The sequence below is a fragment of the Pseudochaenichthys georgianus genome, unplaced genomic scaffold (assembly GCF_902827115.2).
Source record: "Pseudochaenichthys georgianus unplaced genomic scaffold, fPseGeo1.2 scaffold_507_arrow_ctg1, whole genome shotgun sequence".
Classification (NCBI taxonomy): domain Eukaryota; kingdom Metazoa; phylum Chordata; class Actinopteri; order Perciformes; family Channichthyidae; genus Pseudochaenichthys; species Pseudochaenichthys georgianus.
The window spans coordinates 115312-138156 of record NW_027263068.1 but is presented as its reverse complement, the minus strand read 5'-3'; the positions used below and the strand labels follow the sequence as shown (position 1 = coordinate 138156).

Below are 22845 nucleotides of genomic sequence, written 5' to 3'. Positions count from 1 at the left end.
CAGCGGGGCCCAGTACGTGAACTCGCCATACAGGATAGAGGACATCAGACTCCAGAGAAAATGTGCTCGAGTCCGAGTCCAAGTCGGAGCGTCAATGTACGAGTCGAGTGCGAGTCATCGTGGGGGGGGGGGGGAATTCACGAGTCCGAGTCCAAGTCATCCTGTGCGAGAATTCACGAGTCCAAGTCCGAGTCGCGTCAATCAGTGCGCGAGTCCGAGTCAAGTCACGAGTCCCGAAAATCGGCACTCAAGTCCGACAAGTCAAGGACTCGAGTACTCCATCTCTGGATCAGACTTCAGATCAGACTTCAGATCAGAGTTTAGATCAGAGTTTATATCAGACTTCAGATCAGACTTCAGATCAGACTTCAGATCAGAGTTTAGATCAGACTTCAGATCAGAGTTTAGATCAGAGTTTATATCAGACTTCAGATCAGACTTCAGATCAGACTTCAGATCAGACTTCAGATCAGAGTTTAGATCAGACTTCATATCAGACCTCAGATCAGACTTCAGATCAGACTTCAGATCAGACCTCAGATCAGACCTCAGATCAGAGTTTAGATCAGACTTCAGATCAGAGTTTAGATCAGACTTCAGATCAGACTTCAGATCAGAGTTTAGATCAGAGTTTAGATCAGACTTCAGATCAGACTTCAGATCAGACTTCAGATCAGACTTCAGATCAGAGTTTAGATCAGACTTCAGATCAGACTTCAGATCAGACTTCAGATCAGACCTCAGATCAGACCTCAGATCAGAGTTTAGATCAGAGTTTAGATCAGACCTCAGATCAGACCTCAGATCAGACCTCAGATCAGACTTCAGATCAGAGTTTAGATCAGAGTTTAGATCAGACCTCAGATCAGACCTCAGATCAGACCTCAGATCAGACCTCAGATCAGAGTTTAGATCAGAGTTTAGATCAGACCTCAGATCAGACCTCAGATCAGACTTCAGATCAATCTTTATAAAACATATCATATATATTATTCTGAAATGGACCAATCTGCACAACGACTACTTTTACTGTCGCTACTTTCACTATATTTTGATGAGAATACTTTTCTACTTTTACTTGAGGAACATTTTGAATGCAGGACTTTTTCTGTAACAGAGTATTCCTACACTCTGGTACTTCTACTTTTACTCAAGTACAAGACCTGAGTACTTCTACTTTTACTCAAGTACAAGATCTGAGTACTTCTACTTTTACTAAAGTACAAGATCTGAGTACTTCTACTTGTACTCAAGTACAAGACCTGAGTACTTCTACTTTTACTCAAGTACAAGATCTGAGTACTTTTACTCAAGTACAAGACCTGAGTACTTCTACTTTTACTCAAGTACCAGATCTGAGTACTTCTACTTTTACTCAAGTACCAGATCTGAGTACTACTACTTTTACTCAAGTACAAAATCTGAGTACTTCTACTTTTACTCAAGCACAAGATCTGAGTACTTCTACTTTTACTCAAGTACAACATCTGAGTACTTCTACTTTACTCAAGTACCAGATCTGAGTACTTCTACTTTTACTCAAGTACCAGATCTGAGTACTTCTACTTTTACTCAAGCACAAGATCTGAGTACTTCTACTTTTACTCAAGCACAAGATCTGAGTACTTCTACTTTTACTCAAGCACAAGATCTGAGTACTTCTACTTTTACTGAAGTACCAGATCTGAGTACTTCTACTTTTACTGAAGTACCAGATCTGAGTACTTCTACTTTTACTGAAGTACCAGATCTGAGTACTTCTCGCTGTACAGGTTGAGTTAATTAACAGGTTTCCTCTAAATATGGACGATTTGCCGTTGATGACGTCACATGTCCGTTCCCTATAGCCTCCTCTGTGTGTGTGTGTGTGTGTGTGTGTGTGTGTGTGTGTGTCTTACTGGCGGTGCAGACCCCGTGTCCGCTGCAGTCTGCAGGCTGGCAGCGCCACCGGTGAACACACAGCACGGTGGAGACGTGACGAGCACAGCGCCACCTGCTGTCCGGCTCGCTGTGGGGACAAAAACACCTTCAAACCTCTTTCTGTTTTAAACCTGATGCGAACGAGCCGCCTGCCCCTGCACTTCCTGTCTTATGTTGTACTCACCTTTCCCTCTCGTTCCCTCGATTGACTGTGTCCCATTACCTCGTGTATAACTTGTTCCCTTTGTCATGCGCCATTTTGTCTTGTGTCGTCAAGAGAGCCCGTGTTGAAACCAAGAGTCGTTGTTGTAATATTCTATAATCAATTTGTTTTGGTTCCATGTTTTTGCAGTTTGCTACGTTCTGCCTCCAAATGAGCGACTTTTTCTACTTTTACTCAAGTACAAGATCCGAGTACTTCTACTTTTACTCAAGTACAAGATCCGAGTACTTCTACTTTTACTCAAGTACAACATCTGAGTACTTCTACTTTTACTAAGTACAAGATCTGAGTACTTCTACTTTTACTAAGTACAAGATCTGAGTACTTCTACTTTTACTCAAGTACAATATCTGAGTACTTCTACTTTTACTAAGTACAAGATCTGAGTACTTCTACTTTTACTAAGTACAAGATCTGAGTACTTCTACTTTTACTAAGTACAATATCTGAGTACTTCTACTTTTACTCAAGTACAAGATCTGAGTACTTCTACTTTTACTAAGTACAAGATCTGAGTACTTCTACTTTTACTAAGTACAAGATCTGAGTACTTCTACTTTTACTCAAGTACAATATCTGAGTACTTCTACTTTTACTAAGTACAAGATCTGAGTACTTCTACTTTTACTCAAGTACAAGATCTGAGTACTTCTACTTTTACTCAAGTACAAGATCTGAGTACTTCTACTTTTACTCAAGAACAAGATCTGAGTACTTCTACTTTTACTCAAGTACAAGATCTGAGTACTTCTACTTTTACTAAGTACAAGATCTGAGTACTTCTACTTTTACTAAGTACAAGATCTGAGTACTTTTACTTTTACTAAGTACAAGATCTGAGTACTTCTACTTTTACTAAGTACAAGATCTGAGTACTTCTACTTTTACTCAAGTACAAGATCTGAGTACTTCTACTTTTACTCAAGTACAAGATCTGAGTACTTATACTTTTACTCAAGAACAAGATCTGAGTACTTCTACTTTTACTCAAGTACAAGATCTGAGTACTTCTACTTTTACTCAAGTACAAGATCTGAGTACTTCTACTTTTACTCAAGAACAAGATCTGAGTACTTCTACTTTTACTCAAGTACAAGATCTGAGTACTTCTACTTTTACTAAGTACAAGATCTGAGTACTTCTACTTTTACTAAGTACAAGATCTGAGTACTTCTACTTTTACTCAAGTACAAGATCTGAGTACTTTTACTTTTACTAAGTACAAGATCTGAGTACTTCTACTTTTACTAAGTACAAGATCTGAGTACTTCTACTTTTACTCAAGTACAAGATCTGAGTACTTCTACTTTTACTCAAGTACAAGATCTGAGTACTTATACTTTTACTCAAGTACAAGATCTGAGTACTTATACTTTTACTCAAGAACAAGATCTGAGTACTTCTACTTTTACTCAAGTACAAGATCTGAGTACTTCTACTTTTACTAAGTACAAGATCTGAGTACTTCTACTTTTACTAAGTACAAGATCTGAGTACTTCTACTTTTACTCAAGTACAAGATCTGAGTACTTTTACTTTTACTAAGTACAAGATCTGAGTACTTCTACTTTTACTAAGTACAAGATCTGAGTACTTCTACTTTTACTCAAGTACAAGATCTGAGTACTTCTACTTTTACTCAAGTACAAGATCTGAGTACTTATACTTTTACTCAAGAACAAGATCTGAGTACTTCTACTTTTACTCAAGTACAAGATCTGAGTACTTCTACTTTTACTAAGTACAAGATCTGAGTACTTCTACTTTTACTAAGTACAAGATCTGAGTACTTTTACTTTTACTAAGTACAAGATCTGAGTACTTCTACTTTTACTAAGTACAAGATCTGAGTACTTCTACTTTTACTCAAGTACAAGATCTGAGTACTTCTACTTTTACTCAAGTACAAGATCTGAGTACTTATACTTTTACTCAAGTACAAGATCTGAGTACTTATACTTTTACTCAAGTACAAGATCTGAGTACTTCTACTTTTACTAAGTACAAGATCTGAGTACTTCTACTTTTACTCAAGTACAAGATCTGAGTACTTTTACTTTTACTAAGTACAAGATCTGAGTACTTCTACTTTTACTAAGTACAAGATCTGAGTACTTCTACTTTTACTCAAGTACAAGATCTGAGTACTTCTACTTTTACTCAAGTACAAGATCTGAGTACTTATACTTTTACTCAAGAACAAGATCTGAGTACTTCTACTTTTACTCAAGTACAAGATCTGAGTACTTCTACTTTTACTAAGTACAAGATCTGAGTACTTCTACTTTTACTAAGTACAAGATCTGAGTACTTCTACTTTTACTCAAGTACAAGATCTGAGTACTTTTACTTTTACTAAGTACAAGATCTGAGTACTTCTACTTTTACTAAGTACAAGATCTGAGTACTTCTACTTTTACTCAAGTACAAGATCTGAGTACTTCTACTTTTACTCAAGAACAAGATGTGAGTACTTCTACTTTTACTCAAGTACAAGATCTGAGTACTTCTACTTTTACTCAAGTACAAGATCTGAGTACTTCTACTTTTACTCAAGTACAAGATCTGAGTACTTATACTTTTACTCAAGTACAAGATCTGAGTACTTATACTTTTACTCAAGAACAAGATCTGAGTACTTCTACTTTTACTCAAGAACAAGATGTGAGTACTTCTACTTTTACTCAAGTACAAGATCTGAGTACTTCTACTTTTACTCAAGAACAAGATCTGAGTACTTCTACTTTTACTCAAGAACAAGATCTGAGTACTTCTACTTTTACTCAAGAACAAGATCTGAGTACTTCTACTTTTACTCAAGAGAGCCCGTGTTGAAACCAAGAGTCGTTGTTGTAATATTCTATAATCAGTTTGTTTTAGTTTAGCAGTTTGCTACGTTCTGCCTCCAAATGAGCGACTTTTGTTGTACTTCCGAACTTCGTCTGGAGTCGTGCATTTCGGTCCAAGGTCTGAGTCACGTCCATAAGCGCTCCTCACCATGGGTCCGTAGGGTAGCCGGCCAACGTGCCGTTGATCACGAAGCTGGAAGACCCTCCTCCGTCCAGGTTGATGGCGTTGATCACCCCGTTCTTCTTCAGGAAGTCTGCCACCTCCCAGAGACTCATACTGCCAAGCATCATCAAACCCACGAGAGCTATGATCAGAGGCGTACAGTAACTGAGTACATGTACTACTTAAGTACAATCTAAAGCAGGGGCGTCAAACTCAATGTCATGGCGGGCCACATCAGCACTCAAAGGGCCGGTTGCAGCTATATAGATATACATATATAAAAGTATGTATTATATTACATTACTGCCTCTGTATTTGATTATTATCGGAGAGGGTATAATGACTTCATAATTAATCTGAAAGCAGAAGTCTGGGGAAAATAATTGCAACCAATTGCAAGTCCCTTCAGTGCGCATGTCACAAAATGAGATGCATTGTGGGACATATGGGCAATGTGCTTCTGTAAAGCGGCATGTAACCGTATAATAAACGTATTCTATTCTTTGCAAGCTCTTGAGGGGCCGCATAAAATGAAGTCGCGGGCCGTATTTGGCCCCCGGGCCTTGAGTTTGACACCCCTGATCTAAAGGTACATGTACTTTACTCGAGTATTTTCATTTTATGCTACTGTGTACTTCTACTCCACTAAAGTTCAGAGGTAAATGGTGTACTTTTACTCCACTATATGTATTTAATACCTTTAGTTACTTCACAGATGTGGATGAATGATGTGAAATATAAACAGTCTACAAAGTACTTCAGACTAGCTGCACCTCCACCAGCTACCCTGCAGTCTACAAAGTACTTCAGACTAGCTGCACCTTCACCAGCTACCCTGCAGTCTACAAAGTACTTCAGACTAGCTGCACCTCCACCAGCTACCCTGCAGTCTACAAAGTACTTCAGACTAGCTGCACCTCCACCAGCTACCCTGCAGTCTACAAAGTACTTCAGACTAGCTGCACCTCCACCAGCTACCCTGCAGTCTACAAAGTACTTCAGACTAGCTGCACCTCCACCAGCTACCCTGCAGTCTACAAAGTACTTCAGACTAGCTGCACCTCCACCAGCTACCCTGCAGTCTACAAAGTACTTCAGACTAGCTGCACCTCCACCAGCTACCCTGCAGTCTACAAAGTACTTCAGACTAGTTGCACCTTCACCAGCTACCCTGCAGTCTACAAAGTACTTCAGACTAGCTGCACCTCCACCAGCTACCCTGCAGTCTACAAAGTACTTCAGACGAGCTGCACCTTCACCAGCTACCCTGCAGTCTACAAAGTACTTCAGACTAGCTGCACCTTCACCAGCTACCCTGCAGTCTACAAAGTACTTCAGACTAGCTGCACCTCCACCAGCTACCCTGCAGTCTACAAAGTACTTCAGACTAGCTGCACCTCCACCAGCTACCCTGCAGTCTACAAAGTACTTCAGACTAGCTGCACCTTCACCAGCTACCCTGCAGTCTACAAAGTACTTCAGACTAGCTGCACCTTCACCAGCTACCCTGCAGTCTACAAAGTACTTCAGACTAGCTGCACCTTCACCAGCTACCCTGCAGTCTACAAAGTACTTCAGACTAGCTGCACCTTCACCAGCTACCCTGCAGTCTACAAAGTACTTCAGACTAGCTGCTCCTTCACCAGCTACCCTGCAGTCTACAAAGTACTTCAGACTAGCTGCACCTCCACCAGCTACCCTGCAGTCTACAAAGTACTTCAGACTAGCTGCACCTCCACCAGCTACCCTGCAGTCTACAAAGTACTTCAGACTAGCTGCACCTTCACCAGCTACCCTGCAGTCTACAAAGTACTTCAGACTAGCTGCTCCTTCACCAGCTACCCTGCAGTCTACAAAGTACTTCAGACTAGCTGCACCTTCACCAGCTACCCTGCAGTCTACAAAGTACTTCAGACTAGCTGCACCTTCACCAGCTACCCTGCAGTCTACAAAGTACTTCAGACTAGCTGCACCTCCACCAGCTACCCTGCAGTCTACAAAGTACTTCAGACTAGCTGCTCCTTCACCAGCTACCCTGCAGTCTACAAAGTACTTCAGACTAGCTGCACCTCCACCAGCTACCCTGCAGTCTACAAAGTACTTCAGACTAGCTGCACCTTCACCAGCTACCCTGCAGTCTACAAAGTACTTCAGACTAGCTGCACCTTCACCAGCTACCCTGCAGTCTACAAAGTACTTCAGACTAGCTGCACCTTCACCAGCTACCCTGCAGTCTACAAAGTACTTCAGACTAGCTGCACCTCCACCAGCTACCCTGCAGTCTACAAAGTACTTCAGACTAGCTGCACCTCCACCAGCTACCCTGCAGTCTACAAAGTACTTCAGACTAGCTGCACCTCCACCAGCTTTGAGAACACTTTCATGATCAATCATTATAAAACATATATATATTATTCTGAAATGGACCGATCTGCACGATCTGAGTACTTTCTACTTTCACTTGAGGGACATTTTGAATGCAGGACTTCCAAAATGTAGTGTAGCTGAAGTGTAAAGTAGCATATAATGAAAGTAAATGTAAATGTACTTGATTACATTCCAGCCCTGGCTTTAGGCTTCTGCTAGACTCCGGTTTAATTCACACGGGATCGATGTGAATAAGAGTTACCCTCTTTTGTGGGTCTGTCCGTCCACGTGAAACATGACCACGTTTCCGTTGACGTCGTGACCGACCGCCGTCCTCGCCGAGCGCACGTCCACAAAATCACGAAACAGCTCTGTCAGAATATAAAACACAATTATTGTTCATCAGGTTCCAAACTACAATAGATGACCAACGTATCGAAATAATTATTCTAGAATGTAAGGGTCCCCTATTCTCCTCGTCTTCATCAACATATCACAGGTCTCAGATATATCCAGAGCCTGTCTCTGATTGGCTGAAACACCAGACAGATCATGGCAGCATTACCCATAACCCCCTCTGTTTCAGCCCTGTTTCCAAAGTGCTGATTCTCTGTCTGTGACTTTAGATGAAAATAAGGAGCTCTAGGAGGAGATTCAGGTGAGAAGGGGGGGGGGGGGTTACCTTGTTGCTGATTGGCTAATGGCTACACAAGACAACACATCGTTATGACATCATCAAGTGACCAAAATCTGCTCATTTTCAGACAGGTTTTTATAGAAATGGATCAGGACAAAAAGTAATTCAATCAATGTAAAAATGAATGGACAAATTCAAGGCAAAATGTTGTTAGCAGCAGCCACTCAAACGCATATTGTTCTGTGTTTCTTTATCTCTAATGAATGGCCGAATCGAAAATATCTGATATGTGTGTGAGTGTCTTTCCCTTGCAGACAAGTTGCTACAAAAAAGGCTCGGAGCTTTGAGGATTTAAAAAAAATGTTGTGACTTTTAGCGGATGCTTTTCTTCTGCTTTTACCCATATCGACTATCTCGTCGCACTCGGCCTCCAGACTCTGGTTGATGTAAACCTCTGCGTTCCTCAGCAGCCACACCACGCCGCTGACCAGCTGCTCAAACGGGTTGGACCGGTCCAGAACCTCCTCCTGAGACAGATACCTGGAGGGAGGCATCTGTGTGACGTTAATAGTCTGATAATTGCCTCCACGCTGCAGGCACGCCCTATATCCGTCTCAAAGTCTTCATTGCCCATCTTCCAGTTTGTGTGTACAGAGATCGAAATGCTGTTTCCCATAATCACGAATATAAAAACAAATATATATAGATATGTGTTCAAATATGTATATACATATACACAATCAAAGACACATTTTACATGTGCACACATTAAAGGTCACCTATCATGTAGGCAATAGCACAGCTCTCAGATATATACAAATATATAAAAAACATGTCTATGAAGTGCTTTGCTCAAAATACCAAACAGATCGTTCTAGCCACGCCTCATATCCCTCTGTTTCACTTCCTGTTTCTAAAGTGCTGATTTGGGGATACAGCTTTAAAGAGGAGGGTCTGAGCTCATGCGGGACCCGGCAGCTACCGTCTAAACTAAATGCTGCCGTGATGAAACTCCGTATCATGGATTATCAAGGATCTGAAACAGTCTGGAGCTCAAAGGCTTTCTCTCTCCCGGTTACACCACAAGGTGAGTTCCTTTCTACTTCCTGCTTCTTCACACACATGCTCTCCAGCACAGGTTAGCTCTGAGTGTTAGCATGCTAATGTAAACACCGACCATATTACGTCCAAAACAGTCGGGCAATGTTTCTGATAGCAGCTTTCTGATTGGCCCGTGGGTCCACATTTCAGATTACGTCATATCTGGATCAGCTCCGTTGTTCCCCGTCTTTAGAGATTTGGGTACGGAGGAAAAGAGAGAGGGCTTTATTTTCTGACGCTGCGTGAGTTCCCCGACACACCGGGGACACATGGTGATGTAGTCTAAGTCCTGATGGATCCTCCTCATCTTTCCTTAGTCCTGATGGATCCTCCTATCATCTTTCCTTAGTCCTGATGGATCCTCCTCATCTCTCCTAAGTCCTGATGGATCCTCCTCATCTCTCCTAAGTCCTCATGAATCCTCCTATCATCTCTCCTAAGTCCTGATGAATCCTCCTCATCTTTCCTTAGTCCTGATGGGTCCTCCTATCATCTTTCCTTAGTCCTGATGGATCCTCCTATCATCTCTCCTAAGTCCTGATGGATCCTCCTCATCTCTCCTAAGTCCTCATGAATCCTCCTCATCTTTCCTTAGTCCTGATGGGTCCTCCTATCATCTTTCCTTAGTCCTGATGGATCCTCCTATCATCTCTCCTAAGTCCTGATGGATCCTCCTCATCTCTCCTAAGTCCTCATGAATCCTCCTATCATCTCTCCTAAGTCCTGATGAATCCTCCTCATCTCTCTTAAGTCCTGATGAATCCTCCTATCATCTCTCCTAAGTCCTCATGAATCCTCCTATCATCTCTCCTAAGTCCTGATGAATCCTCCTCATCTTTCCTTAGTCCTGATGGGTCCTCCTATCATCTTTCCGTAGTCCTGATGGATCCTCCTATCATCTCTCCTAAGTCCTGATGGATCCTCCTCATCTCTCCTAAGTCCTGATGGATCCTCCTCATCTTTCCTTAGTCCTGATGGGTCCTCCTATCATCTTTCCTTAGTCCTGATGGATCCTCCTATCATCTCTCCTAAGTCCTGATGGATCCTCCTCATCTCTCCTAAGTCCTCATGAATCCTCCTATCATCTCTCTTAAGTCCTGATGAATCCTCCTATCATCTTTCCTAAGTCCTGATGGATCCTCCTATCATCTTTCCTTAGTCCTGATGGATCCTCCTATCATCTTTCCTTAGTCCTGATGGATCCTCCTATCATCTTTCCTAAGTCCTGATGGATCCTCCTATCATCTTTCCTTAGTCCTGATGGATCCTCCTATCATCTCTCCTAAGTCCTGATGGATCCTCCTATCATCTTTCCTAAGTCCTGATGGATCCTCCTATCATCTCTCCTAAGTCCTGATGGATCCTCCTATCATCTCTCCTAAGTCCTGATGGATCCTCCTATCATCTCTCCTAAGTCCTCATGAATCCTCCTATCATCTCTCTTAAGTCCTGATGGATCCTCCTATCATCTTTCCTAAGTCCTGATGGATCCTCCTATCATCTTTCCTTAGTCCTGATGGATCCTCCTATCATCTTTCCTAAGTCCTGATGGATCCTCCTATCATCTTTCCTTAGTCCTGATGAATCCTCCTCATCTCTCCTAAGTCCTCATGAATCCTCCTATCATCTTTCCTAAGTCCTGATGGATCCTCCTATCATCTTTCCTTAGTCCTGATGAATCCTCCTATCATCTCTCCTAAGTCCTCATGAATCCTCCTCATCTCTCCTAAGTCCTGATGGATCCTCCTATCATCTTTCCTAAGTCCTGATGGATCCTCCTATCATCTTTCCTTAGTCCTGATGAATCCTCCTCATCTCTCCTAAGTCCTCATGAATCCTCCTATCATCTTTCCTAAGTCCTGATGGATCCTCCTATCATCTTTCCTTAGTCCTGATGAATCCTCCTATCATCTCTCCTAAGTCCTCATGAATCCTCCTCATCTCTCCTAAGTCCTCATGAATCCTCCTATCATCTCTCCTAAGTCCTGATGGATCCTCCTATCATCTTTCCTTAGTCCTGATGGATCCTCCTATCATCTTTCCTTAGTCCTGATGGATCCTCCTCATCTCTCCTAAGTCCTCATGAATCCTCCTCATCTCTCCTAAGTCCTCATGAATCCTCCTATCATCTCTCCTAAGTCCTGATGGATCCTCCTATCATCTTTCCTTAGTCCTGATGAATCCTCCTCACCTCTCCTAAGTCCTCATGAATCCTCCTATCATCTCTCCTAAGTCCTGATGGATCCTCCTATCATCTTTCCTAAGTCCTGATGGATCCTCCTCATCTCTCCTAAGTCCTGATGAATCCTCCTCATCTCTCCTAAGTCCTCATGAATCCTCATATCATCTCTCCTAAGTCCTGATGAATCCTCCTATCATCTCTCCTAAGTCCTGATGAATCCTCCTCATCTTTCCTTAGTCCTGATGGATCCTCCTATCATCTTTCCTAAGTCCTGATGAATCCTCCTATCATCTCTCCTAAGTCCTGATGGGTCCTCCTATCATCTTTCCTTAGTCCTGATGGATCCTCCTCATCTCTCCTAAGTCCTCATGAATCCTCCTCATCTCTCCTAAGTCCTCATGAATCCTCCTCATCTCTCCTAAGTCCTGATGGATCCTCCTATCATCTTTCCTAAGTCCTGATGGATCCTCCTATCATCTTTCCTTAGTCCTGATGAATCCTCCTCATCTCTCCTAAGTCCTCATGAATCCTCCTATCATCTTTCCTAAGTCCTGATGGATCCTCCTATCATCTTTCCTTAGTCCTGATGAATCCTCCTATCATCTCTCCTAAGTCCTCATGAATCCTCCTCATCTCTCCTAAGTCCTCATGAATCCTCCTATCATCTCTCCTAAGTCCTGATGGATCCTCCTATCATCTTTCCTTAGTCCTGATGGATCCTCCTATCATCTTTCCTTAGTCCTGATGGATCCTCCTCATCTCTCCTAAGTCCTCATGAATCCTCCTCATCTCTCCTAAGTCCTCATGAATCCTCCTATCATCTCTCCTAAGTCCTGATGGATCCTCCTATCATCTTTCCTTAGTCCTGATGAATCCTCCTCACCTCTCCTAAGTCCTCATGAATCCTCCTATCATCTCTCCTAAGTCCTGATGGATCCTCCTATCATCTTTCCTTAGTCCTGATGGATCCTCCTCATCTCTCCTAAGTCCTCATGAATCCTCCTCATCTCTCCTAAGTCCTCATGAATCCTCCTATCATCTCTCCTAAGTCCTGATGGATCCTCCTATCATCTTTCCTTAGTCCTGATGAATCCTCCTCACCTCTCCTAAGTCCTCATGAATCCTCCTATCATCTTTCCTAAGTCCTGATGGATCCTCCTCATCTCTCCTAAGTCCTGATGAATCCTCCTCATCTCTCCTAAGTCCTCATGAATCCTCCTATCATCTCTCCTAAGTCCTGATGAATCCTCCTATCATCTCTCCTAAGTCCTGATGAATCCTCCTCATCTTTCCTTAGTCCTGATGGATCCTCCTATCATCTTTCCTAAGTCCTGATGAATCCTCCTATCATCTCTCCTAAGTCCTGATGGGTCCTCCTATCATCTTTCCTTAGTCCTGATGGATCCTCCTCATCTCTCCTAAGTCCTCATGAATCCTCCTCATCTCTCCTAAGTCCTCATGAATCCTCCTATCATCTCTCCTAAGTCCTGATGGATCCTCCTATCATCTCTCCTAAGTCCTGATGGATCCTCCTCATCTCTCCTAAGTCCTCATGAATCCTCCTATCATCTCTCTTAAGTCCTGATGGATCCTCCTATCATCTTTCCTAAGTCCTGATGGGTCCTCCTATCATCTCTCCTAAGTCCTGATGGATCCTCCTCATCTCTCCTAAGTCCTCATGGATCCTCCTATCATCTTTCCTAAGTCCTGATGAATCCTCCTATCATCTCTCCTAAGTCCTGATGGGTCCTCCTATCATCTTTCCTTAGTCCTGATGGATCCTCCTCATCTCTCCTAAGTCCTCATGAATCCTCCTCATCTCTCCTAAGTCCTCATGAATCCTCCTATCATCTTTCCTAAGTCCTGATGGATCCTCCTATCATCTCTCCTAAGTCCTGATGGATCCTCCTCATCTCTCCTAAGTCCTCATGAATCCTCCTATCATCTCTCTTAAGTCCTGATGGATCCTCCTATCATATTTCCTAAGTCCTTAACTCCGTGACGTTTCTCGCAGGTTAAGGAATAGTGGTTAGGGAAAGACGTTAGGAGCTGATTTGTTGACAACTCGACTATAATACGCTGTAATTCTCTTCCTACTTCCATGGGCTACTTGAGGTGAATATGGTCTTACCCGAACACCAGGGTGCCGTCCCTCCGGATGCCAAACTGAGCGTTCTGCACCCCCCCGCTGTCCCTCACCATGCGGCCGTCGCTCACCACGTTGCCCAGGCACCCGTCGGACGTGATGTTGTAGAAGCCGGCGTTCTGGGCGTACAGACACCCTGCAGGCGCCGCCGTCTCCTCCACAGAGACCCTGGGGTTCTTCTCACAGCCGCCCGGCCCGCCCGGCTCCAACACCGACAGCTGCCTCAGGGCGTCGGGGACCACCGTCATGTGACCTGGAGACAGAGGATAGGAGCAAACCAGCTGATGTCTGATGAACTGTACTTACTGTTAAATGTCTTCTAAAGGGGGATTGCAGTGTATCAATACAGATCAACACATATTACAGGTCGACGTACGGCATTCATTTGTGTTTGATGTTGAGGTAATCCCAAAGGAACGGAAAGTAAACATTACTTTTATATTGTGATACTTAGATTAGGTTTCTGATTTTGTACATGTTTTGTGTGACTGTCTGTCTTGTTCTTTTATAAGATTGGGGACCATGTTGCAAATAGGTGTTCCTATTCCACATGTTTTTACCATGGATGTTTAGAGAACTGTCCAAAATATCCAACTGTCTTTTATTTCAGGGTAAACCTTCAAGAGGCTTTTTTGTGCATCTCACCATGCTTCATACAACATGTCAGACCTCTATGTGAAACGCCAACAAGGGGCTCAACTTTTGCAATTTTGTATCGGGGGCGTTGTCGAGCCTTTATGCCCAAACCCCAAAACGAGACCCGGCTTAAATATAAAAATGTTCACCACCAGGTTGAGAATCAATAATCAGGTTCTAGTTTATTCTTGCAAGAAGGAGCAGCGTTAAATCACATACCAAGGATATGGGTTAACTCACACACATGGGGTACGTTGCTCAGAGCAGCAAAAGACACCAGGCTTATATCGTCCGAAACATAGATAACAACAAAGCCGTAAATCGAGGTGGCCCGCTCCTATTATCCCCCGCGGGTGCCGGAATGTCAGCCTCGGGTATCGAAAAGTCGGGTCATCTGGATGCGACTTCTGGACTCCCAGCAATGTGAGATAATGTCCACAGATTATATCAACACCTGAAATGCTCTGCCTTCCCCTATCAAAAAGAGGCCGTACACAGTTCAGAGCCACACATGATATCATCCATCCATCTTCTCCCGCTTATCCGTGGTCGGGTCTCGGGGTAGCAGTTCCAGCAGAGAGCCCCAAACGTTCCTGTCCCCTCATCAACCAGCTCTGACTGGGGGGTCCCAAGGCGCTCCCAGGCCAGCGAAGAGATATAATCCCTCCACCTGGTCCTAGGTCTACCCCTTGGTCTCTTCCCAGCTGGACGTGCCTGGAACACCTCCCTAGGGAGGCGCCCAGGTGGCATCCTTACTAGGTGCCCGAACCACCTCAACTGGCTCCTTTCGACGCGAAGGAGGAGCGGCTCAACTCCGAGTCCCTCCCGGATGACCGAACTTCTCACCTTATCCCTAAGGGAGACACCAGCCACCCGGCGGAGGAAACCCATCTCGGCCGCTTGTATCCGCGATCTCGTTCTTTCGGTCATGACCCATCCTTCATGACCATAGGTGAGGGTAGGAACGAACACGGCCCGGTAGACAGAGAGCTTTGCCTTCTGGCTCATCTCCCTTTTCGTCACAACGGTGCGGTAAAGCGACTGCAGTACCGCTCCCGCTGCTCCGACTCTCCGGCCCATCTCACGCTCCATTGTTCCCTCACTCGAGAACAAGACCCCGAGATACTTGAACTCCTTCACTTGAGGTAAGGACTCATTCCCTACTTGGAGTGCATCGGTTTCCTGCTGAGAACCATGGCCTCGGTTGCATTCAAATAATCCCAAAGAGCGGAGAAAACAGTATTTCTCCAACAATTCCCAACTATCTCGCCAATCAACTTTGGTGTGATGGCCGGCTCATTCCTCTCTCCTCTGTTGTCACGGTTTGACTCCACTCTGTCTTTCCAAGCCCACTTCAAACAAATCACCACGACCTCCTTCTTTCACCTGAAAAATATTTCCCGACTGAAGCCCTCACTCTCAACTGATGACAAACTGGTTCACGCACTCGTCTTCTCAAGACTGGACTATTGCAACGCACTCCTCTCCGGTCTCCCATCCAAATCCATCAACCGCCTGCAACGTGTCCAGAGCAGCACAGCCAGAGTTCTCACCGGTGCAAAAAGGTCCGCACACATAACCCCCATACTTGCCCAACTACACTGGCTCCCAGTCCACTACAGGATCCAGTTCAAGGTTCTGCTCCTCACGTACAGAGCCCTGAATAAGCAAAGCCCAAAATACCTCTGAGTGATCCGTACCCAGACATCTACCCGCTCCAGCCACCCTCCTCTTCTTTACACGTCTCCGAACAATGGGAGACCGAGCCTTCTGCTCGTTCGCCCCGCGCCTCTGGAACTCCCTCCCAGATCAGCTGAGATCTGCCCCTTCCACGAGGTCTTCAAAACCGGCCTTAAGACCCTCTTCTTTCGGCAGGCCTTCCAATAAGCTTTGAGCATGGTACACCTGGAGTACTGCCATTTGTATCACTATCTCTGACTTTTATCTTATTTGTATTTTATGAGTGTCCTTTGTCGAGATTTGTCTTGATGAGAAGCGCTATATAAATTGAATGTATTATTATTTGGAAGTACATAAAGGCCCCTAGAAATCAGGAAAAATAGCTCCATCATGCCTAAAGCTTCACTGCTGCCTCCATCACTGACCGTAGACCCAGCGGGAGCTCTCGGCACCGCCCGGCATGTCGGATATGAACACGCTGGACCGGGCCACTGGGAGTGTGTCGTGGCTGCTGGACGGCCAGCTCTCAAACGTCCTCGTGCCGAAGGTCACGGCCTGGCAGTCCCTCACGTGGCGGTGGGAGTGAGAGGGACCGTGGCCCTCAGCGTACGGCAGCAGAATGTCTGTGGAGGCGCTGTCGAGACAAATTAATGCGTGATAAGACGTTTTGTTAGCACTCAGTTAGCATAGCATTAGCTGTCTGACCTCTGTCCGGATGATTCTCAAGATTCAAAGGTTGTATTGTCGTATGCACAAAGCTGCAGGGTAGAAATGCCAATGAACTCTTTCTGACCTGAGCTCCTCCAACAACGCAACATATAAACAAAAATACACAATAGAAAGTAGTGCAAGAGGTCAATGTACATGTCAATAGAATATGACATGTACAAGAACAGAATATGAAATCAAATAATGTAAATTAAGACTAAATTAAATACGGTTTATTGCGGTGATAACTATTTATATAAATAAGTGAATTGCAAAATGACAAACAGATGAATGTTTATCGAGGCCCTTTACAGAGCTCAGGTGTTTAGCAGTCGTATGGCCTGTGGCTGAGTCTGGTGGTTCTCTCTAGTCATGGAACCTGTAGATCTGAAGGTCCTGTGTGTACACTTGACATGAGCCTCCAGATACCAACAGGCTTTAGACACTAGCTCCAAACAGCAGAGAGAACCGACACCGGTCACAGTGATCGTTCTTCTCTTAATTCATACGGACAGATTGAAGTTACTTAAAGTGGACCTATCATGCTATTTGTAGGCAATAGCAGAGCTCTCAGATATATAAAAATATATAAAAAACATGTCTATGAAGTGTTTTGCTCAAAATACCAAACAGATCATTCTAGCCATGCCTCATATCCCTCTGTTTCACTTCCTGTTTCTAAAGTTCTGATTTGGGGATAAAGCTTTAAAGAGGAGGGTCTGAGCTCACGCGGGACCCGGCAGCTACCGTCTAAACTAAATGCTGCCGTGATGAAACTCCATATCATGGATTATCAAGGATCTGAAACAGTCTGGAGCTCAAAGGCTTTCTCTCTTGCCGGTTACACCACAAGGTGAGTTCCTTTCTACTTCCTGCTTCTTCACACACATGCTCTCCAGCACAGGTTAGCTCTGAGTGTTAGCGATGCTAATGTAAACACCGACCATATTACGTCCAAAACAGTCGGGCATTGTTTCTGATAGCAGCTTTCTGATTGGCCCGTGGGTCCACATTTCAGATTACGTCATATCGGACGCAAATCTGGATCAGCTCCGTTGTTCCCCGTTTTTAGAGATTTGGGTACGGAGGAAAAGAGAGAGGGTTTTATTTTCTGACGCTGCGTGAGTTCCCCGACACACCGGGGACACATGGTGATGTAGAGAAGACATCAAAAAGTGCATTTTGCATGATAGGTCCCCTTTAAATAACGCTCCTCTGATTCTGCATAGAGCTTCTCTTTGTGAGGGCTTTTAAATTCCACACATACGCAAGACTTTATATTTTCATTGCCATATCTACACATTCATTTCAGACGCAAACCCGCTGACAGCTGAGCGGGAAACACTCATATGTTGACGGATGCTGTTGTTGCTATAGATGCTATCCTTCAAAGATGGCTGCGATGCCCCAGAATGCACTGCGGTTCGCATTCCCTCTATCAAAGTAGCTATACATAATTATGGAAGCCCATTTCCGCCACTTGAAAAAAATAGAATACCATAAAAAGTCATAATTATGAGATAAGAAGTGCGCATGCGCTGCAGTGGCGCTGTCTTCAAAGGTCCCTTCCTCACCTTGCTGCTCTCCACCATGCAAACGGCATCTAGTCCTAAATAAGGTAACTATTACAGGTGACTTTTGTAAATGTTAGATGTTACATATAGCCTATATTGCAGCTAAACTACAACAATGCAGTTCATAGCTTGGACATGACCTGTTATGAATATAATATATATGCCTATAGTTGTGTGGTAACGTTCACGGGTTAGAGTTAGAGCAACTCACAGCAGCAGTATGCCTACACTATTGTCATTACTGGCGTGAACGTTACCACACAACTATAGGCATATATATTATAGTTCATAACAGGTAATGTCAAAGCTATGAACTGCATTGTTGTAGTTTAGCTGCAATATAGGCTATATGTAACATCTAACATTTACAAAAGTCACCTGTAATAGTTACCTTATTTAGGACTAGATAGATGCTGTTTGCATGGTGGAGAGCAGCAAGGTGAGGAAGGGACCTTTGAAGACAGCGCCACTGCAGCGCATGCCCACTTCTTATCTCATAATTATGACTTCTTATCTCATTATTATGACTTCTTATCTCATTATTATGACTTCTTATCTCATAATTATGACTTCTTATCTCATTATTATGACTTCTTATCTCATTATTATGACTTCTTATCTCATTATTATGACTTCTTATCTCATAATTATGACTTCTTATCTCATTATTATGACTTCTTATCTCATTATTATGACTTCTTATCTCATTATTATGACTTCTTATCTCATTATTATGACTTTTTATCTCATTATTATGACTTCTTATCTCATTATTATGACTTTTTATCTCATAATTATGCCTTTTTATCTCATTATTATGACTTCTTATCTCATTATTATGACTTCTTATCTCATAATTATGACTTCTTATCTCATTATTATGACTTCTTATCTCATTATTATGACTTCTTATCTCATTATTATGACTTCTTATCTCATAATTATGCCTTTTTATCTCATTATTATGACTTCTTATCTCATTATTATGACTTCTTATCTCATAATTATGACTTCTTATCTCATTATTATGACTTCTTATCTCATTATTATGACTTCTTATCTCATTATTATGACTTCTTATCTCATTATTATGACTTTTTATCTCATAATTATGCCTTTTGATCTCATTATTATGACTTTTGATCTCATTATTATGACTTCTTATCTCATTATTATGACTTTTTATCTCATAATTATGCCTTTTTATCTCATTATTATGACTTCTTATCTCATTATTATGACTTCTTATCTCATAATTATGACTTCTTATCTCATTATTATGACTTCTTATCTCATTATTATGACTTCTTATCTCATAATTATGACTTCTTATCTCATAATTATGACTTCTTATCTCATTATTATGACTTCTTATCTCATAATTATGCCTTTTCATGGGGATTTTATTTTTTTCAAGTGGCGGAAATGGGCTTCCATACATAAATAATATTAGCACAACAACTTAAAAAAATATAATTATGCTCGCATTTTCAAAGTTTAGGTCAAAGTAAACTCAAGAATTCCACATGTGTTATACAGACAATTCGAAATACCGTTTCTCGCAGTCCCACAGTTTGACATAAAACAAGATACAAAAAGGGCCTACATAAACGGGGTGTCCATCTAAGTAATGAGTAGTAATGAGTACTAATACACAGTGGCGTGCACAGACATTTATAGGGGCAGGTGCTCATGAGAAAAAAAAAGGGCACCTTCTGAGTCGTCGTGGCGGTCTGGCGGTCGCCCGCGCGCTGAAATTGTGCGCGAAAATGTGCCGGATAATGGCGGATTTTGTTAGTTTATTTTCTGTTTCTGGTTACTCCTTCCATCTCTCCCTCGTTTCGGTCATCGTCAGAGAGCACTGTTTCTGAACACGGTGCTGCTCTGGACTCTGACATGTCTGCTTCATCCGTGTCTGACTCAGAGATACTTTCTATGGATTTGTCTCCCTCATCTTAGATCAGGGGTGTCAAACTCAACTTCATCGCGGGCCACATTCACATAAAGGTTGCACTCAAAGGGCCGGTTGTAACTATATAAATATATAATATATATAAAAATAATGTATTATATTACATTATTGGCTCTGAATTGGATTAGTATCGAATAGGATAATAACTTAGTAATTAACTCCGTCTGAAAGCAGAAGTCCAGGGCAAATAATTGCAAGTCTCTTCAGTGCGCATGTCACAAAACGAGATGCATTGTGGGACATGTAGTTTATGGGCAACCAGCTTCTGTAAAGTGGCATGTAACCGTACAATAAGCGTATTATATTCTTTGCAAGCTCTTGCGGGGCCACATGAAATGAAGTCGCGGGCCGGATTTGGCCCCCGGGCCTTGAGTTTGACACCCCTGTCTTAGATGGACTATTGCAGGACAGCAGGGGCTGCTTCCCTGAGCCTGCTGTAGCTGCCTAGAATACAAACAATATAGAATATGATGTTTATTTCAATTATTTGGGTAAGGCAATGCAATGCATGACAACATCAAGACTCACCAGACTTTAACTGGCATGGCCGACATGCAACACCCTACCACTAGTTGTTGTTTGTTTGTCATTTGGCAAGCAGCTTCATGTCTGATTTAGTATCACCAAAGCACTTGGTGTGGTTAACATAAATTGTGGGCCTCTCAATAAAATTATATTATTATTATTATTACTACTATTATTATCACAGTTCAAATCTGAGCATGAAAGGGCTCGAGACAGACAGTTTGTCCCTTAACATGACTCTGACCTTTCTTCTTCATCTTCATCAGTGATGAAGGGTAAGGGTTCATCAGCACATCTGCATCCTCCTCTTCCTTGCTGGCTGCTTTACCCAGGAGAGCAGAGAGCTGCTTCCCGGCTGCTTGAGGAGCTCTCTTTGTTCTTCTTTTCTTATCCTGTCTCTTCTTGGCATTATTCTACAAGTGGTAAATGAGCTACATCAATGCACTGCTGTGCTGTGCATGATCATTAAGGGTTCATCTCAGAGAAACATTTAACAGCAGCATTAATGTAAACCTATAAGGTTACTAGGCTACTACTTATATTGGACTTTTTGAGGCATTTTTACTTTACTTGAGTATTTCCCATTTTCAATACATGTACTTCTCCTCCACTACATCTCAGATGCAAATATTCTACTTTTACTCCACTAGTACAATTATTTGAAAACTTTAGTTAGTTACTATGTAGATTTTGATTAAGATTATTACAAAACATACATGTAATCACTTCAGCCCTAGCATAATGACGCATTGTGAGCGTAGATCTGCTATTTTCAAAAGTGCACAACGAGACTAAATGGATGGATGCAAGAAAAGAAGTGAAGTTAGTTTAGTTTGGCATCTGATTTAGGGACTAAACAATACACTCGTTGTATTTGTTACCTGGCGGTTACTTACTTGGTCGTCACTAGGGCACTTTTAATCGTGCTGCTGCACCACACACCCGCCGTGGCCTGTCTGACTGACTGCCTCTGCGCGCTGCGCGTTCACGTTGAGAGCAGGGAAGGGAGGGGCTGCAGCCAGGGCACGTACGGGAGTTCCGCGGGGCACGTGTGGGGATGTCTGACACAATTACAACGCGCATTTTGGGCATTGTTGTATATTAGAAGCTTTTAATCCAGAATTGATCGATGTTACCATGAGCCACATACAGTACACTGTAAAAAAATAAAATAAAAAAACTGTAAAAAACGAACTTTCCAAAGGGCACATGCTGTCCAGAGGGCAACACGGGCAGGTGCTCAAGCACTACCTAGAGCAGGGGTGTCAAACTCAAGGCCCGGGGGCCAAATCCGGCCCGCGACTTCATTTCATGTGGCCCCGCAAGAGCTTGCAAAGAATAAAATAAGTTTATTATACCGGTTACATGCCACTTTACAGAAGCAGGTTGCCCATAAACTACATGTCCCACAATGCATCTCGTTTTGTGACATGCGCACTGAAGAGACTTGCAATTATTTGCCCTGGACTTCTGCTTTCAGACGTAGTTAATTACTAAGTTATTATTCTATCCGATAATAATCCAATTCAGAGGCAATAATGTAATATAATACATTATTTTATATTTATATTATATATTTATATAGGCCTATGTCTTTTTATAGTCTTAAAGTTACAACCGGCCCTTTGAGTGCAACCTTTATGCGAATGTGGCCCGTGATGAAATTGAGTTTGACACCCCTGACCTAGAGTCTATGTGTGCACGTCTCTGCTAATACATATATTTAAAACACAATCAACAGAAACATGAATGTGACATTAGTGCAAGTATTCCTCAGAGCATTTTCGAGGCTAAATCACACCGTAACTTATATTAAAGTACATGAAAGTAGCGAACATCTCACCGTGCCTCTGTGACTCCCAGCTGCCAACCCCGGAGACCCGTCAGCACCACCAGGAGCCAGCGCTGGCGCCAGCTGGTTGCCATCTGTTTGGGATTCTGTGTATCAACCACAGACACACACCGACTGTACGCCTGCATTTAAACACACCGTGAAGACCTGTCACGTCCCGATGGACCGGTTCAACATCTCCGGATTCCACTTTCCTCATCGGTGACAGGCAGGGACTTGATAGGTGGAAGGAATATCAATTTAGAAACATGAATGTATTTAAACAGAGGTGGAAGAAGTAGATCTTGTACTAAAGTAAAAGCTTTTTTTC

The 22845-nt window shown here is 42.9% G+C and overlaps 1 protein-coding gene across 1 annotated transcript; it reads right to left on the bottom strand.

Annotated features, from left to right (window-relative positions):
• Positions 1 to 261: 261 nt before the first annotated feature.
• On the bottom strand, positions 262 to 22609 carry LOC139433482 (N-acetylglucosamine-1-phosphodiester alpha-N-acetylglucosaminidase-like). The gene is made up of 8 exons (XM_071202514.1): positions 22527 to 22609; positions 16330 to 16538; positions 13574 to 13841; positions 8560 to 8699; positions 7785 to 7893; positions 5141 to 5269; positions 1912 to 2008; positions 262 to 966 (listed from the first exon to the last, which is right to left on the bottom strand). Exons 1-8 carry the CDS (start codon positions 22607 to 22609, stop codon positions 262 to 264), a joined length of 1740 nt encoding a protein of 579 aa, XP_071058615.1.
• Positions 22610 to 22845: the final 236 nt, after the last annotated feature.

Coding starts and splice junctions, on each gene's coding strand:
- LOC139433482 (XM_071202514.1), bottom strand. CDS start 22,609: ATGGCAACCAGCTGGCGCCAGCGCTGGCTCCTGGTGGTGCTGACGGGT. Junction 13,842..16,329: donor GAGCTCCCGCTGGGTCTACG/GTCAGTGATGGA, acceptor CTCTGTCTCCAG/GTCACATGACGGTGGTCCCC. Junction 8,700..13,573: donor GACGGCACCCTGGTGTTCGG/GTAAGACCATAT, acceptor GCCTCCCTCCAG/GTATCTGTCTCAGGAGGAGG.